We start from the raw sequence: 18,539 nt of genomic DNA, 5'->3' as shown, positions 1-18,539 counted from the left end.
TTGTCCATCATCAGATGAATGGATAAAGAAGATGTGGCACATATATACAATGGAATATTACTCAGCCATAAAAAGAAACGAAATTGAGATATTTGTAGTGAGGTGGATGGACCTAGAGTCTGTCATACAGAGTGAAGTTAAGTCAGAAAGAGAAAAACAAATATCGTATGCTAGCACATATATATGGAATCTAAGAAAAAAAAAAGGTCATGAAGAACCTAGGGTTAAGACGGGAATAAAGACACAGACCTACTAGAGAATGGACTTGAGGATATGGGGAGGGGGAAGGGTAAGCTGTGACAAAGTGAGAGAGTGGCATGGACATATATAGACTACCAAACGTAAAATAGATAGCTAGTGGGAAGCAGCCACATAGCACAGGGAGATCAGCCCGGTGCTTTGTGACCACCTAGAATAGGGAGGGTGGGAGGGAGGGAGACGCAAGAGGGAAGAGAGATGGGAACATATGTATATGTATAACTGATTCACTTTGTTATAAAGCAGAAACTAGCACACCACTGTAAAGCAATTATACTCCAATAAAGATGTTAGAAAAACCCAAAAAAGAAAACTAAACAAAAAAGTTAAGGTTATAACAACAACAACAATGACAAAAATATATATATATATAAAGACTAATATCTTGGAACTCTTTATATGGTCATTAAAGAAACCTTTATTTCAGCTCTAAGAAGAGACATATAAATGGTTCTCACTTGTCTATTTTTTTAAAAAAGAAACTCCTACAGAAGTATTGTGATAGTGCAATCGGAATTTTCTGAAATCAAGCAACAGAAGAGAAAAACCATAACTTTTAAATACATGATTTAATATGATTTTCCTTTATAAAAGAATTCCTACTTTTTTGATATTATTATTTGATAATAAAAAATGAAATGAAACCCTTGGCATTTTGTAGTGTTCCTACAAGTAATTATTTTCTATTCAGTGTGATTGTAAGAGGTCCAAGTAATTGGCCTTCTATATTCCACAGGATAGTCAGGTATTTTGTTTTAAAATTTCTATTTATCAATTCATACAATTTCTAGTTATATTGTTGACTAGTACTGCCATATGTGTATATATATATGTGTATATATATATATGTGTGTGTGTGTGTGTATATATATATATATATATATATATATACACATACATACATACACACATATATATTAACTGAAAATCTGGCCAGTCATAGAAGTGACATTCGACGTTCTAAATTCTTAATCTGGTAAATGTAAACAATGCAATACATGTCTAAGCACGAATAAACAGAACAGATACTAATATGAAGGATGTATAAAGAAAATTTTTTCAAACTTGTATGTTTTGCTTTGTTACCGTCATGGATTGGAAGAATATTCTTTTTTTATTTTTATTTTTTTAATTTATTTATTTTTGGCTGGGTTGGGTCTTCATTGCTACGTGAGGGCTTTTCTCTAGTTGCGGCGAGCAGGGGCTACTCTTCGTTGTGGTGCGTGGGCTTCTCATTGCGGTGGCTTCTCTTGTTACAGAGCACGGGCTCTAGGTGCGCAGGCTTCAGTAGTTGTGGTACGGGGGCTCAGCAGCCGTGGCTCACGGGCTCCAGAGCGCAGGCTCAGTAGTTGTGGTGCACGGGCTTCATTGCTCCGCGGCATGTGGGATATTCCCGGACCGGGGCACGAACCCGTGTCCTCTGCATCGGCAAGCGGACTCTCAACCACTGCACCACCAGGAAAGCCCTGGGAGTATATTCTTATGGGAAAAAACTACTTTGATCCCAGAACAGATAGGCTGGATCTATTGAAATGCAATGAGTCAGACCCACAGTGTAACTAAAGTAAAATTCCATAAATGTGATCTTACTATAGAGCTTACACTGATGAGATTTTAACTGTTCCATTCCTGTACACTGTTATCTATGTTCAAGTTTCATTTATTTTCTAACAGATTGATTTTTAAAGTGTGGCTTTGCAACCCTCAGAAACTAAGGAACATTTATTACTATAATAATATTTGTATGGAAGACGGTAGCAGCTGTCGAGTCCACAATTAAAATGAATGCCACTGCAGTGTGTAACATGGATGACAGATGATAGGCAAGCGTATTAGACAGTGTGCAAATACAGTGCCTTAAACAGGGCACAGCCCCACACTGTTAGCTTAAAGCAATGTCTGTAGGATAATCTCTGCCGGCTAGTTTCTGCCATTTGATTCGAGTTACAGAAGAAATCTGACAACGTTGTCCACAGTCTGTCAGCTATTTTCAGCAAGAAGAAAGCGCATGCTTGGACTGGGAACAATGGCGGCAGAACAATGCAAACACATCTGCTTTGTTAAAGGGTCCGTAGCCTTTCTAAGAGCGACTCTATTATGCTGTGGTCAGTGCCTTGCCTCTGTGCTCTAATACAGTGGTCCCCAAACTTTTTGGCACCAGGGACCAGTTTCGTGGAAGACAATTTTTCCACGGACGGCAGGGGGTGGGGTGGGGGGATGGTGTCGGGATGATTCAAGTGCATTACATTTATTGTGCACTTTATTTCTGTTCTTATTACACTGTAATATATAATGAAATAATTATACAACTCATATCACGCAGAATCAGTGGGAGCCCTGAGCTTGTTTTCTTGCAACTAGATGGTCCCATCTTGGGGGAACGGGAGACAGTGACACCCGAAGTGTGTTGCTTATGTTCAGGCTACTCCGTGATCTCACTTTGGTCGCCGTCACTGCAGAAAACCCTGCTTCACAAAGACAGGATGTTGGAAATGAAAGCAGACTCCTCAGTGCTTTTGTGGCAATCTCAGGATATTCCACCTTGACTTTAATCCAGAATGTATGGAGATTTGAAGTTGTCTCAAACATACTTTTAAGGTCACTGCCATTTGCGATCTCAAGCAGATGATCCTCTTCTAGCATGGACAAAGTCGATTATTCACAAATGGGTTGTGGATCCATTCCTTCCCAGTTCAGGGGTCTTTCATGGTTGGGAAGTAACACTCAAACTCTTCTGAAAGCTGAGACAGGTGATGCCCCAGCTGGGAGAAAGAAGGCCCTGGCTCAGTCTCTTTTAAAATCTCTGCTAATGTTTGAAATATGTCAAAAATCCCAATGTTCACTCGTCGCCCCCATAATTCCAGTTTGGCTTTGAATGCAGCCACTTTATCTGCCGACTTGAACATAGTTGTTGTTCTCCCCTGAAGTGACATTGCGTTCGTTGAGCAGGTTGAATATGTCACACAAGTAAGCAAGTTTTGCGACCCATTCTGTGTCACTGAAATGTGCTTCCAGTGGTGACTGTTTTTTGAAAAGAAATCTCTGGAGCGGCTCTTGTAACTCAGAAACTCTGGCCAGTGACCTACCTCTAGAAAGCCATCTCACTTCTGTGTATCAGAGAAGAGTGTGTGCTCTGCGTCCTTCTCCTCACAGAGCTGCGTGAACAGATGTGAGTTAAGGCCATGTACTTTAATGTGGTTGATCATTTTAATCACATCCTGCAAAACACTGTTAACTTCAGGTGACATTTTTCGGCTAGCCAGCATTTCCCTATGGATGACACAGTGCATAGACTCACATTCGGAAGCGACCTCTTTGACCTGAGTAGTGAAACCAGAAAGCCATCCAGTCACGGCAGCTGCTCCGTCCGTGCATATGCCGACACAAAGTGACCAATTCAGTTTTCCTGTTATGTAATCATTCAAGGACTGTGGTGTTGGTTGGCAACAAAAGTGCACGTAACATATCCTCATGCACATCCTCCTGAAAAATATATCGCACAAAAACAAGCATTATTGCCTTGTTGTCAACATCAGTAGACTCGTCAACCTGGATTGAGTACCTCGGTGACTCATTAATCCTCTGTAACAATTGTGCCTCAGTATCCTCTGCTATTTCATCAATTCCTCTAGTTACGGTGCTGGCCGAGAGAGGAACACGTGCCACCTTTTGAACTGCAGCCTCTCCTAAAAGTTCACGACAAACGTCCTTAGCAGCAGCAGGGTCAACTGGTCACCAATACTAAGGGCTTCTCAGCTTTAGCAACGCGGTTAGCCACTAAGAACGATGCTCTCAGTGCAGACACATTTGAGGAAGTGGTGGCCTTCAGTAATTGCTTCTGTTCTTCGTGTTCATGGTTTTTTCTTTTGAGAACCTCCAAAGGCTTGTCTTTTAATGCAGGGTGCTTGGTCTCCATGTGGCGAAGCAGTCTTGAAGGTTTCATGGCTTCATTGGATGGCCGGTCACCACATATTATACAAAGCGGGCTTGGAGAATGTGAATCACCTGTTGCAATGAACCCGTAATTTAAGTAGGGCTCTTGGTACTTTCTTTTAAATGCAGCTTCCTTTTTGTTGGCAGTCTTAGAGCCTTCCGCTGTCTCATCATTGGGTCTTTCCCCTTTTCAGAGAAGCTCTCCAGCGACGTTTGTTTTTTACTCATTTTGGCTAGGATTCGCTTGTGGACTCACCAAAACTGTGACTGAGACAAGTGCACAGTGTGGGAAAGAGGCACAGATGGAAGTGGTAAATAAAATAATGGACGGGCCAAGCAAGGACTAAAATAAGTGGATTCTGACTTAAAACCTGCCACCAGATGCAGCTGTACAATTGAAGTACATCAGCTCACTTGCCACTATAAAGCCTGCCACCATATGCAGCTTAATTGTCACTTGCCACTCACTGATAGGGTTTTGATACGAGTCTACAAGCTGTTGATTTATTGTGGTCTCTGTGCGGTCAAACCTCTCTGCTAATGATAATCTGTATTTGCAGCCGCTCCCCAGTGCTAGCACCACTGCCCCAGCTCCACCTCAGATCATCAGGTATTAGATTCTCATAAGGAGCACACAACCTAGATCCCTCGCATGTGCAGTTCAGAGTAGGTTTTGCTCTCCTATGAGAATCTAATGCAGCTGCTGATCTGACAGGAGGCGGAGCTCAGGCGGTAATGTGAGCGATGGGGAGCGGCTGTGAATACAGATGAAGCTTTGCTTGCTCACCTGCCGCTCACCTCCTGCTGTGCGGCCCAGTTCCTAACAGGCCACAGACCAGTATCAGTCCATGGCCCAGGGGCTGGGGACTCCTGCTCTAATATCTCCAAATGCATACTACATTCTATCAAAAATGTATTTCTTGTTTTTTATTTTTTTTAATTTTTATTGTGGAAGATTCCATACTTACAGAAAATATGAAGGAATAATACAACCGCATCTGTATACCTGTCATCCAGATTCACTAATTAATATTTTGGCACATTTGCATTATCTATCTATGCTTATACCACACCAAACCGTTAGGAATCAAGTAAAGATTTCTGTATGGATCTATGAACAACGAATATAACCTCAATAAAATTAACACACCTAAAGAAAGAACAATGATTTGTCAATATCTAACATTCATTCTATATTTAAATTTACCTAATTGTCTTAAAAATGTCCTTTCTAGCTGAGATTTTTTTTCTTTTTGATCAGTAGTCTGTTAAGTGAAACTAAATGGTAGTGATCCCATGTGGGCCATCTCGTTTAGACTTAACAATGGCCAACACAAGATGGTTTCTCTCTATCTTAGTCTGGAGATGTGCCAATACAGGGCATTTAGGATGGCTTTTCTATCCTCAACACATGGCTTCATCCCTGACTTGAAAGATGGCAGCTCCACCCTGTAATCATGGCACAGAGGTGACACAGAGGAACACACTGTCCAAGGGCATGATCCAGATGCTGTGTACACAATTTCTGTTCACATTCTATCATACAGAAAGTAGACACATGGTTCTGCCTAGATACAGAGACTGAGAAAAACAGGCTTTATTCTTGGTGGCCATGCGTTTAGGTTTCCCTGGACCTATGGGTCTCGTGTCTAAACAATGGTTTAGGGGCAGTAATTAGCCATCTCTGCCGTGAGACATTCCTGGAAATGACTGAGCTCTGATGAACTATAATAAGACTAATACATTGCAATATATTGATATGCTTAGACATATTTCAGGTAAGACTATTTTTCTCCTACACTAAATAAGCCTCATATTATTCACATTTATTTTGAGCTCATCAGTCTATTTTTTTATGTTTTCTTTCTCCTTCCTTGTCAGGGTATAAGTTGTCAGTGTTTATTACTGTAACCATGCTTTCTTCCCTTTCTAATTTTCCTTTTCTTTGTCATCAAGTTTCTAAAAATAAACTTTTATAAGTATAATATACATGCAGAAGAGTTCACAAGTCATAACTGCACAGCACGATGAAAACAGTGATTCATGTAAACACCACTCAGATCAAGAAACGGAATATTGTTAGTATTCTAGAAGCAGTTTTGTGTAGCCTTCAAGTACTATTCCCTTCTTTCTTCCAGAAATAACACTATTCTGACCTTTAACACCATGGCATAGTTTTGTATGTTTTTGAATTTTATATAAACGGAATCATATAATATATGTTCCTTTCGGTATGGCATCTTTTGTTCAATATCATGCTTATATGATTCAATGGTGTTATTGCATGTAACAGTAGTTAGTTTTCATTGCTTATGGGATTGTATTAATATATCATAATTTATCCATGTTATTGTTGATGAACAGTTGGATTGCTTCTACTTTTTGGTTAATACAAATAGAGTTGCTATGATTATTGTATTTGTCATTTGGTCCACATGTGTATGTATTTGTTAGGCATATATGATTCCTGGGAATAAAACTGATGAATTATGGGATATTTGTAAATTCATTTTTCTTACCTTATTGCACTCGGACTTCTAGTACAATGCTGAACAGAAGTAATCATAAAGAGAATTCTTGCCTTGAGCTGAATCTCAAGGGGAAAACTTCAATTACTTCACCATTTAGTGTGATAGTTTGCATTAGGATTTTTGTAGATATAAAGGAAATTCTTTATAATCCTAATTTTCTAAGGTTCTCTCCTCATGGGTGGGTATTGAATTTTATCAAATGATTTTTCTATATCTATTGAGATGGTTATAATTTTCTTCTTTATTCTGTTAACTAATTAATTAATTTTCAAAGCTTGAACCAACTTTGCATTCTTGAAATAAATCCACTTTGTTTGTGATATATTATCCCCAAATAACCCATGTATCAAACAAGGTCACATTGAAAATTAGAATATATTTTGAACTGAATGGTAATGAAAGTATGACATATGTCATGTGAGAAACACAACATTCGTATACTTTTCTTTCAGTGTTTATCCCAGATTCCAGCATGCATACTTGATTTACTAAAGTCTAATATAAATTGTTACTTTTACAACTTATTGGACAAATCATGGAATTTAGAGAACTTTAACTCCATTTACTCACCTCTCAATTTTTGTGCTATTGCTGTTGTTATTATAGGTTAATTGTGTCCCTCCTAAATATATGTTGAAGTCCTAACCCCTTGAAGTTGTGAATTTGAAACTGGGTCTGTGTAGATGTAATCAAGTTAAGATGAGGCCATAGTAGATTAGAGTGTGCCTTAATCCAATGACTGGTGCCCTTAAAAGAAGAAGGAAGTATGGACACAGATACACAGATCATGTGAAGATGGAGGCAGAGGTTAGAGTGATGTATCTACAAGACAAGAAATATCAAGGAATGCCAGTAACCAACAGAAGGTAGGAAGAGGCAAGGAAGGATAATCCCCTAAACTTTCAGAGAGAGAGTGTTTGGCCCTGGTGACAACTTGATTTGACTTCTAGTCTCCAGACCTGTGAGAGAATAGATTTGTTGTTTTAAGCCACCAAGTTTATGGTACTTTGTTACGGTAGCCCTGTGAAACTAATACAGTTGTCATGTGTTTAAGTTCTCTCTATATTTTAAACCCTATGAGGCAATATTAGTATTGTTTTGTGTAGTGAATATTCATTTATGTTGATCCATGCTTTGACTGCATTTTTTTCCACTTCTTCCAACATCTCTGTGCATCCTTCTAAGATCATTTTCTTTCTAGTTGAAGTATTTCCTTAATGTGGGTTTGCTGTTGATGAATTCTCTCAGCTTTTGTTTGCCTGAGAGTGTCTTTATTTCACCACATTTTTTGAAGTTGATTTTTGCTTGGTATAGAACTCTAGGATAGTTCTTTTGAGTACATTAGCACACTGAATATTTCATTCTATTGTCTTCTGACTTCCATTATTTGTTTTTTTGAAGTTTTATTATAATATGTAGGTGTAGTTTCCTTTGGATTTGTGCTGCTAGAATTTATTTTTCTTGTTTCTGTGGCTTGATGCCTTTCATCAATTTTTGAGATTTTTGTCATTATTTCTTTAAATATTACTTCTGCCCCAGTCTTGCTCTCCTGTCCTTTTGGGACTCAAATTATAAGTCTACAAGACCACCTTGTCCCCAATCTCTTTTTCTAACCTGCTTTGTTCTTCTTTTTCTTTTTCTTACTTTTCTATTCTTTCCTTCCTTCCTTCTTCCCTCCTAGATTTTGGAATATTTTCCACTCCATTTCATTTTCAACACTGCTTCCAATATTCTCTTTAAAATGCAGATATTACTCTATAAGATGCCTGTTTAAAAACCTTCAGTGTCTCCTATTCTGTCTGTCCTTCATCAAACATGTATTAAACTATTATGTGTCATGCGCTGTATTTAGTGCCATTTATGTAAATTAAAAATACATCAATTATACTATACATGTTTTATGAATTAATATATATGTAATTAAAGTGTGATAATGAGGACCAGAATGACTTATTCCTATTTCATATCAGAACTCAAAAGAAGATCAAAGGGAATTTCAAATTTATGGGATTTTTGGTAATGTGAAGCAATATGACAAAATGTTAGCATGCATTAATCTTGAAGGATAAGTACATGGGTGCTTTTAACGTTATCCTCTATACTTTCTGTATTTTAACATGTTTAAAAAACAAAATGTGCTTGGTATAAAGTAAGCATAAGATGTGTAGATGTTTCTTTAAAATTATCTTAATTGTTAGTCTCTAAGCTCTTCTATAATATATTTGAGAGGCACAGTTAAAAACAAGGCAGCTATTCCCAGTAGAAGAGTCACATGCAACTGAGAATATTTCTTCTGTAACTCAGCAAACTAGCCTGTTTATCACTGTAGAGGGGAAGAAGCAGGATTGAAGAAACTATGAGTAAAATTGATGAATTTTTGTTTTATCTCTTTTTTTCTTTGTCAATTATTGAGGAGTGTGCTACTGATAGCAAATAGCCCAATGGTAGGCAAATTAAAAAGAGACTGACTAATTAACAAACAAGGTAACTTTCCCTTGAAGAATCATGTTACATATTTTTTCAAGGAAATGAACTGTTGATTCAGTGTCTGCTGTTACCCAATCAATGATCAACAAGTCATTCATAACATCTGTCTCTTTGTGGACATCTTTCTCAATTGAAATCAAAGAAAAACCCTTAAAATTCTGATATATATCTGTTAATACCGAAAATTTAATGAATAGAAAATTTAAAAAGTATGTAATGATGAACAGAGACCCTGAAGGTATCAAAACAACTCTCTTTTAAAATTATCATTACATAATATACAGATACAGGACTTCCCTGGTGGTGCAGTGGTTAAGAATCCGCCTGCCAATGCAGGGGACATGGGTTCAAGCCCTAGTCCGGGAAGATCCCACATTCTGTGGAGCAACTAACCCCGTGTGCCACAGCTACTGAGCCTGTGCTCTAGAGCCTGTGAGCCACAACTACTGAAGCCCGTGTGCCTAGAGCCTGTGCTCTGCAACAGGAGAAGCCACCGCAATGAGAAACTCATGCACCACAACAAAGAGTAGCCCCTGCTCGCCGCAACTAGAGAAAGCCCACACACGCCGCAATGAAGACCCAACGCAGCCAAAAATAAATAAATAAATTTATAAAAAAATATACAAATACAGTGAAATTTATGTTGAATAGGAAAAATTACTGAATAATCAAGGTGAGTTGCCACCACTATAGAAAGGTGCAACAAGAAAATCTGAAGTCAAATTTCTTTGGAAAACAAGTTATTCAAAATAAATAAAACAGTGAAGGCTATCATTAATTGGCAAAAAACATGAATGTACTTCTTGGAAATCTCAAATCTAACTCATAAAGTACTAAATATGTGTGTCTATAAAATATATATATATGTATATTAAATGTATATGTGTATATAAAACATTGCTGAAAGAGCTCTTTAAATATCAGACACAAGTCTCTTACTTTACAGATAAAGAAACTCAGGCACAAAGATATAGGATACTTAATTTTATGCAATGGAATACATTCAGGAATTTACAGAATTTCCATCATTCCACTTCTAAAAGGTATTATTTTGGAGGGTGCTATTTCCCAACATGTGTTAGCATACTAACATGGTGGTTCTTATACTGTGTGTACAGAATCCTGTGATTCCAGAGAGGTGTCTCAAAGGTCACAGGGAAGGAGGAAAGAAGAAGATGGGTGTAGTGGGTAGTGGGAGTCACTCTTCATCTTGGATGGGTCTCCTTTTATCCATTTCATATACTGGGATTCTGCAAAGATTTCACTTAAAAAAGCATCCCTCTGCTAAGTATAGGTTTGCAAATCATTATAACCTCACCAGGATACAGCTGCTCCATGAAAGTCTTTCTCCACAGCTTAGAATCTGCACTGTGTCTAATCAGTTCTTCTTAATCATTTGGCAGCATCTGGTGAACCTCATGGACTTTCTTGCCAGAAAACATCATATAGACATACATTTTTTTCTCCAAGTTTAGCCAGATTCATGGACTTCCTGAAGTCCATTAACAGATCCTGGGCTAATAACACCAACTCTAAAAGCTTTATTTAGAGGATTTAAATAAGAAATTTCTAGGTGAAAAAGAATAAGAATTTGGGAATAATATTAGAGTGTGTTTGGAAAAGATAGATATTTTTTAGCACAGCTTAACTTATTGGACCAATTTATCCTGCCAAATGAAAAACAAAATATACTTTTGACCAAACTCCAAGAAGCCTATGTACTCTTGCTGGCCATGCTGTTCTTTGGATTCGTTGATGCACTCAGATACTGTGCTAGAGCAAATAAGTGAACAGCTCATGGTACTTGCTTTAGAGGCCATCTGTTCTTGAGGATATGAATACTTTTTAATACTTAGAGACTTTTACAACTTAACCACCTTTTCACCAGTTCTACACACACACACACACACACATACACACTCACCACTTACTCTCCACTGGAATAAGTATCCCTTTGACTTACCTGGCTGGATCAGGCCTGGCTGACTGAGACCTGGGCTGTCTGTCTAAGCTGCATTCAGTCATGTAGGTGTTGTGAGGATCAATCAGTGGACAGTAGGGATGTGCAGAGACATTAGGACTGTGGCACCAAGGGCTGCGATTGGGGAGAAACATTGGTGGGATTTCTTTTTCTCTGTAAAATAAAAATTAAGCCCAAATTGAACCCCAAAGGCACTTCATACAGTGGCATTAATAATGAAAGCTCAATTAGAGTGAAAGCATGTTCCAAGACCAGAGAATATGGCTTTTCTAGACTTTGTGGGCAGCATCATCATCACATCAGAAACATTTGCCTACAAATGAATAACATAAATTCTGTTCTTTCAGCCACAGCCAGCTCTTGATCCAAGATGAAAATTCTAGATGATGCAAATCTTCCTCCACCTAAGCACTGCTAAAGGTGTGGTGATAACTTCATCTCTGCACTATTCCACGGCCTTACCTCTAACAGCAGTTCTGTTATGGAATGAAATGACCAGAGGGGCCTTAATATCACCCAGTGGAAATTGCCAGCCTTTATCATCCCACAAGTATACCCTACTTGCTCTGTGTTTTTATGTTTTAAAACATAAAAGCTATTATGGTTTTTATGGTCTTATTCAAAATAGGAGTTTTTTGGTCTATACTGATTTACCTATTCATCGTATATCTACTTGTCAACCAGTGACTCCCACCAGCTCAGCCCTTATTAATTGTGGGAAGGACTCAATTAAAAAAAAAAAGAAAACAAGCAACTTTTACCTTGTAAGAGAAGCTTGAACTCGTTCCACCTGATATTTTGAGGTATCTTTCTTAGATTGATCTTGTTTTTCTTTAGTTGTAGTTGTAGCTGCTGGCCAATGAAACATGTGCCTTTGAGATGTTGGACTTACTACTGAGCATCTGTCACATTCAGTGTCAGTCTCTAATTTCTCCCATGCTTGCTTCCAGTGAATAGGAGTGTACCAGGCAACAGCCTAACAAAAATGATTTATTAACATGAAATACTATTGGAGTTAGATAGGTTTTTTTTAATGACATAGCTTATTGCAATAAAATTTCAAAATCAAACTGTAATGTCATTTACGTACTGTGTAAGGATTAGTGAAACACATGATGGCTGTAGTAAGACATCCTGGCCTTAGTTTCCCGTTGTGAAAATTACAAGCTGCATAACCTCAGGCAGATTAGTCACCTACTGTTTTGGACTGTGTCCTCATATGTAAAATGGGGAGGGTGGTGGTGAGGGTGTTATATGAGGGTGTGGTAAGATTCAGTTAAGCTACTGAATTTTGTAACTATAAAGAACTATACAAACAGTAGTTGTAATATTAATAAGTTAAATTTTTAATAGTTAAGACTCTATCTATCTATCTATCTACCTACCTAATCTTATTTGAGATGGGGAAATGGGCATTAGAGCTAAAGACATGGAGGAGAAAGCACATTCCAGGCTAGAATCCTAGGTGGGCAGGTTTTTATTTTTTGGTTTCCTGAATATGCGGCATATATGTGCACATATATGTGCAAAAATTATTCAGAAAAATCATGTGTAGGGACTAATAATTATGTTTTTGTTCAACATGAGAAAAGTTAGGCACCGAAGTGTGCCCTATCGTTCTACTTGTTCTTGTGATCTGTTTTTAGTTTATAAAATTAGAGGTTTGGGTTGATGCTGGAACAATTGCAAAACCCTTTGTTTGCCAGCTAAATAGACATAAAAGAAAACAAGGCAAGTTCAGCTAAGCTAGGCCTACAGCAAAGAAAGAGAAAGATGAAATCTTTCTTAAAAGGTTTAATTTCATGGATCACAGCAGGAAAACCCCACTTTTGGTTCAGTTCATCAGTTAGGGATTCTCCTTTTTTGCAGCTCAAACATAGATATTTGCATGGCAAATATGTTTATGATCTTTTGAGTGCAATCTCTCTCAGTTAGATTGTAAGCCTTTCCTAGCCAAGGGCAATATTTTATTTCTTCCTGTATTATAGGGGGCTTAAAAACATCTGATGATAATGACAGTGATAATGTGATAAAATGATAAGTTTTAATTTCACCTCTGGAATGTTGACCATATGAACCTTGTAGGCTCTTTTGTCTGGTTTTATTTTACTTTTGCCATTTTGCCTATCATGTGACCTTGAGCCAGCCGTTTAACTTTCCAAGCCCCATTTTCTTCCTTTGTAAAATGCTTAAATAATCTGAGAATCAAAGGAGATAATGTACATATAAATAGCCCTTTGAGTTCCTACGGCACAGGAGTGGTCTGTTCCATATCTGAATCTCTAATAGAAAACAGTGTATTGGGAAAGTCCCAGGCATTGAATCATAGAAGATGCCTATTAAATTTCTGACATGTGATATAGAGGCTACAAATCATATAGGACAACAATGTGGTTGGTGAAAAATATCTAGCCCTGTTTAAAAATCAGTAGACTTGGGGCTGCCCGGGTGGCTCAGTGGTTAAGAATCTGCCTGCCAATGCAGGGGACATGGGTTCGAGCCCTGGTCCGGGAAGATCCCACAAGCCGCGGAGCAACTAAGCCCGCAAGCCACAACTACTGAGCCTGCACTCTAGAGCCCGCGGGCCACAACTACTGAAGCCCGCACGCCTAGAGCCCATGCTCTGCAACAAGAGAAGCCACCGCAATGAGAAGCCTGCGCACCACAACGAAGAGTAGGCCCCGCTCGCTGCAACTAGAGAAAACCCGCGTGCAGCAACAAAGACCCGACGCAGCCAAAAAAAAAAAAGAACAGGACACTGACTTCACCATTAGGTTTGCACAGGATCGTTGTACAATTTGGGCTTGTCCTAAATCTGTTTTGTTCCTTCCAAAGAAAATCTGATGGTGGCTGGTGCTTTGCTTCAGATGCTGCTGCCCAGACCTGAAAGAAAATAGTTTGTTAATAACAATTGCCATTGGAGTTCAACATAGTTTTATAAATGTCAGAGGGTTATTGCAACACATCTTTCTAAACAGGTGAGGTTTTTAAAATATAATGACTATAATATGTAATGTCAAGCTGTGTAACTGAACAGCTACTGTATGTGGTTTAAAGTAAAGCCCAAGAAAGAGGGGGGAACTCTCCAGCATCGCCTAAGCAAACCCTCTCTTTGTTTTTTCTTTAAAGATTATGTTTGCTAAGTTTTAGGAAATTAGGTATTTTATTTTGATAGTTAAATCATAAAAGCACAAAGTATTGTATGCCAAATTGAAGAAAGCTATGGAAATTTAATTATGGGTATTAATTTATATCCAGAGATGGACAAAGTGGCACAATTAACAAACAACAACAAAAAAATCACATTTAACAGAGAGATCAAGGGATGCAGAAACCACTGGTGCTAAGCCGTGGTCTGACTGGGTAAATGAGTTTTTCCTGAACAAATCTAGTTCATAGTATTTATATCTTATACTCACTGTTACCGTGGAATTGGCCTGCATTATGATATTGGGAAGGAATTGGTACAGAGAGACTGTTTGTCCATCCACATTTTGTTGGAGAATATGATTTCCAATTTCCAGTTCTTTGTCAAGGGAAGAGTTAATGAGCTTCACGCATAAACCTTTGACATTCACTTCAGCTATTTTAATGTCTCCAAGAGCACTAGAAAATAAAACTCAAAGATTATAAGGTGCCTTCAGATGAGCGTGTCTTTAGCTCACTTTAAGGACTGAATAATAAATATGCTTTGGAAGTTGTTCCTAAGCTGTATATTCTGTTGGACAAATTCCATGTAGAAATAGTGTATTTGGTGCCTTAAGCAAATGGCTTGATTTCTTAGTTCTGTTTGGTTATCTGTGCAACAAAATGATCTTTCACATAAAATAAACTTTAATAATCCTTTAGGTATCAAGATAAAAATGCCATTGGGAGGTACTATTATTATTATTTAAATATCCTACTGTTCTTCACAAGAAATACTGAGACATGAAACTCTCAAGTAGATCAAGAGGAAAGTTAAACTATTTAGTTTATTTCTGATAAGGTTACTGTGAACATGAATTGCAACTATATGCTTAAAAGAATTCTGCAAACTTAAAACATACAAATATAAGGTGGTATTTTTTCCCCTTCTAACATTTCAAGAGCTTAATATGTATCAAGGACCAGGTTAAATATTTATATATTAGCATTTTTCAGAGTGTGGGTCACAACCTATAAGTATTGGGTTGGCCAAAAAGTGCCTTCTGTTTTTAAGTAAAAATAAAAGACACATTTTTCATTTGCACCAAGAACTTTATTGAACAACGCAGTCATCCTTTTGTTCCACTATCTTCTGCCATTTTTCAGGCAACTTCATAATTCCATCTTCCCAAAACTTTTTATCTTTTTGAGCAAAGAACTTGTCCAGGTGCCTTTTACAGTCTTCCAGGAAATTGAAAATTTTCAGTAAGAGAATTTTTTAAAGACCCAAATAAATAGAAATCCGAAGGTGCAATGTTTGGTGAATACGGTAGATGAATCAGAACTTCCCAGCCAAGCTGTAACAGTTTTTGCCTGGTCATCAAAGAAACATGTGGTCTTGTCTTATCCTGATGGAAGGTTATGTGTTTTCTGTTGACTAATTCCGGATGCTTTTCATCGAGTGCTGCTTTCAGTTGGTCTAACTGGGAGCAGTACTTGTGGGAATTAATCGTTTGGTTTTCTGGAAGGAGCTCATAATAGAGGACTCCATTCCAATCCTACCATATACACATCATCACCTTCTTTGGATGAAGACCAGCCTTTGGTGTGTTTGGTGGTGGTGCATTTCACTTGCTCCATGATTTCTTCCATTCCACATTATTGTACAGTATCCACTTTTCATTGCCCATCACAATTTGTTTAAAAAGTGGAACGTTTTCATTACGTTTCAGTAGAGAATCATATGTGGAAATATGGTCAAGAAGGTTTTTTTTGCTTAACTGATGTGGAACCCAAACATCAAAGCGATTGACATAACTAAGCTGGTGCAAATGATTTTCAATGTTTGATTTGGATATCTTGAGTATGTTGGCTGTCTCCCATGTGGTATAACGTTGATTGTTCTCAGTTAATGTCTCGATTTGATCACTATCAACTTCAACTGGTCTACCTGACCATGGAGCATGTCCAGCGAGAAATCTCTCCACAACAAAGTTTTGCAAACCACTTTTGACATATTCGATCAGTCACAGCAACTTCTACATACACTGCACAAATCTTTTTTTTGCATGTGGGTTGCATTTTTATTTTTCTTGAAATAATAAAGCATAATATGCTGAAAATGTTGCTTCTTTTCTTCCATCTTCAATATTAAAATGGCTACACAAAAATTCACCAATTTTGATGTCTTTTTTGAAATGTATGCTTATATGACAGCTGTCACATACAATCTAACAAAATTGTTTTGAATGAAGTTAAAGACAACGAAGTGATACTCATCTTACAGAAAAAAAAACAAATGAAACTTTTGGCCAACCCAATACGCCATGAAATCCCTTTGGTGGGTTAGGGACATAATTTTGAAAATGAAATATACCACTACCAATAATAGGAACCAATACTTATGATGTGCCAGGCACTTTCAAGATATTATCAACATATCTATGATTTCATATCTATAATTCTGAAGTGCAAACATATCTGGAAAACCAAAAGATTCTTAAAAAAACGCACTTGAAGCAAAATCTGACCTGAATTCCTTTGGTGGCAAAACCTGACCTGAAACTGAGGAGAGGCTAGTTACTGTCTTCATTCATGATTTGTGTGACTATTCATAAATTTGGCTGTGGAAAGTTTACTGTTTGATTTTGGATACTTCTCCAAGCCCTATTGGGGTGTTATGTAATATGTGTTCTAGTCACCATATTACTTTCTTAAAATCCTCCAAATTCTGAATTTGGAAACATGTAAGTCTCCAAATGTTTTGGTAAAGGCATTGTGGACTGGTAGTTACTTATGTAATTCTCACAAAAGGCTACATGTTTCTTATTGAAGATCACCATCAAAAATTTGAAAAAAACTATTATCTCATTTAATTCTCACAACAACGCAGTGAGACAGGTACTATTTTTAGTCCCACTTTATAGAAAAGGAAACTGAGGTTTAGAGAGATTAACTGCCATGTCCAAGTTCTCTCAATAAATGTTAGTTCTTGTTCTTCTTTTTCAACTAGTAAAATCTCAAAGAAGTTTGATCCAACCATTCAAATTGTTTAAATTTTGTATATACCCTGGTGGTTGAGCACTGCTAGAAGATACACACACACACACACACACACACACACACGCACACACACACACAGTATAGACTGCTCACCAAATGAATTAGTGGTCTCCAGCCACATGTGGGCCCTTAGTGATTGGCAGCAAACTGTGTTCTTCATGAGCTGAGCCAGCACCTTCTGTCATTCCCTCAACAACATTCAATTCCCTGCCTCACATCTCCAGTTTTATTGTCAGAAAATGATCTCACTAAAAAAATAGAGCCATCAGAAAGAAGTGTGTTTTCCTGCTTTCCACTTAGAAGCAGGTTCACCCATGCCCACACTGACCTCTTCGTTCCAGCCACCTCGTTTCAGTGCAAGAGGAACCCTTCTCCCATCTAAAGTGAAACTCTGCTTTTACCACCTCCTGCTGCTGCTTTGGTATTTCAGTCCCATTCATTTTTCTCTTTTCACACCAACCTCTCCCTCTAGACTGCCTCTTTCCCCCAAATATGTATATATCTTCCAACTGCTATAACCTTAAAAAAGAAAATCACAATCCTCCTCTGGCTTCCACTTCCTACTGCCATCACAACCGAGCTTTTTTTTTTTTTTTTACATCTTTATTGGAGTATAATTGCTTTACAATGGTGTGCTAGTTTCTGCTTTATAACAAAGTGAATCAGTTATACATATACATATGTTCCCATATCTCTTCCCTCTTGTGTCTCCCTCCCTCCCACCCTCCCTATCCCACCCCTCTAGGTGGTCACAAAGCACCGAGCTGATCTTCCTGTGCTATGTGGCTGCTTCCCACTAGCTATCTATTTTATGTTTGGTAGTGTATATATGTCCATGCCTCTCTCTTGCTTTGTCACAGCTTACCCTTCCTCCTCCCCATATACTCAAGTCCATTCTCTAGTAGGTCTGTGTCTTTATTCCTGTCTTACTCCTAGGTTCTTCATGACATTTTTTTTTCTTAAATTCCATATATATGTGTTAGCATACAGTATTTGTCTTTCTCTTTCTGAATTACTTCACACTGTATGACAGACTCTAGGTCCATCCACCTCATTACAAATAGCTCAATTTCGTTTCTTTTTATGGCTGAGTAATATTCCATTGTATATATGTGCTACATCTTCTTTATCCATTCATCCGATGATGGACACATAGGTTG

At 37.8% G+C, this 18,539-nt stretch overlaps 1 protein-coding gene across 1 annotated transcript in view; it reads right to left on the bottom strand.

The window, feature by feature from the left end:
• LMNTD1 (lamin tail domain containing 1) overlaps nt 1-18,539 on the bottom strand; it is a 54,814-nt gene that overhangs the window by 8,305 nt on the left and 27,970 nt on the right. Inside the window, exons 4-7 of the mRNA XM_082635260.1 lie at nt 14,610-14,796; nt 13,954-14,073; nt 11,952-12,166; nt 11,173-11,343 (exon numbers count right to left, since the gene is read on the bottom strand). Of these exons, the coding sequence (XP_082491386.1) occupies nt 11,173-11,343; nt 11,952-12,166; nt 13,954-14,073; nt 14,610-14,796 (693 nt within the window). The remainder of the gene's footprint in view (nt 1-11,172; nt 11,344-11,951; nt 12,167-13,953; nt 14,074-14,609; nt 14,797-18,539) is intronic.

This window comes from Mesoplodon mirus (assembly GCF_964341445.2).
Source record: "Mesoplodon mirus genome assembly, chromosome: 11".
Taxonomy (NCBI): domain Eukaryota; kingdom Metazoa; phylum Chordata; class Mammalia; order Artiodactyla; family Ziphiidae; genus Mesoplodon; species Mesoplodon mirus.
Note: the sequence above shows the minus strand (reverse complement) of the source record. Positions and strands in the feature narration are given on the sequence as shown.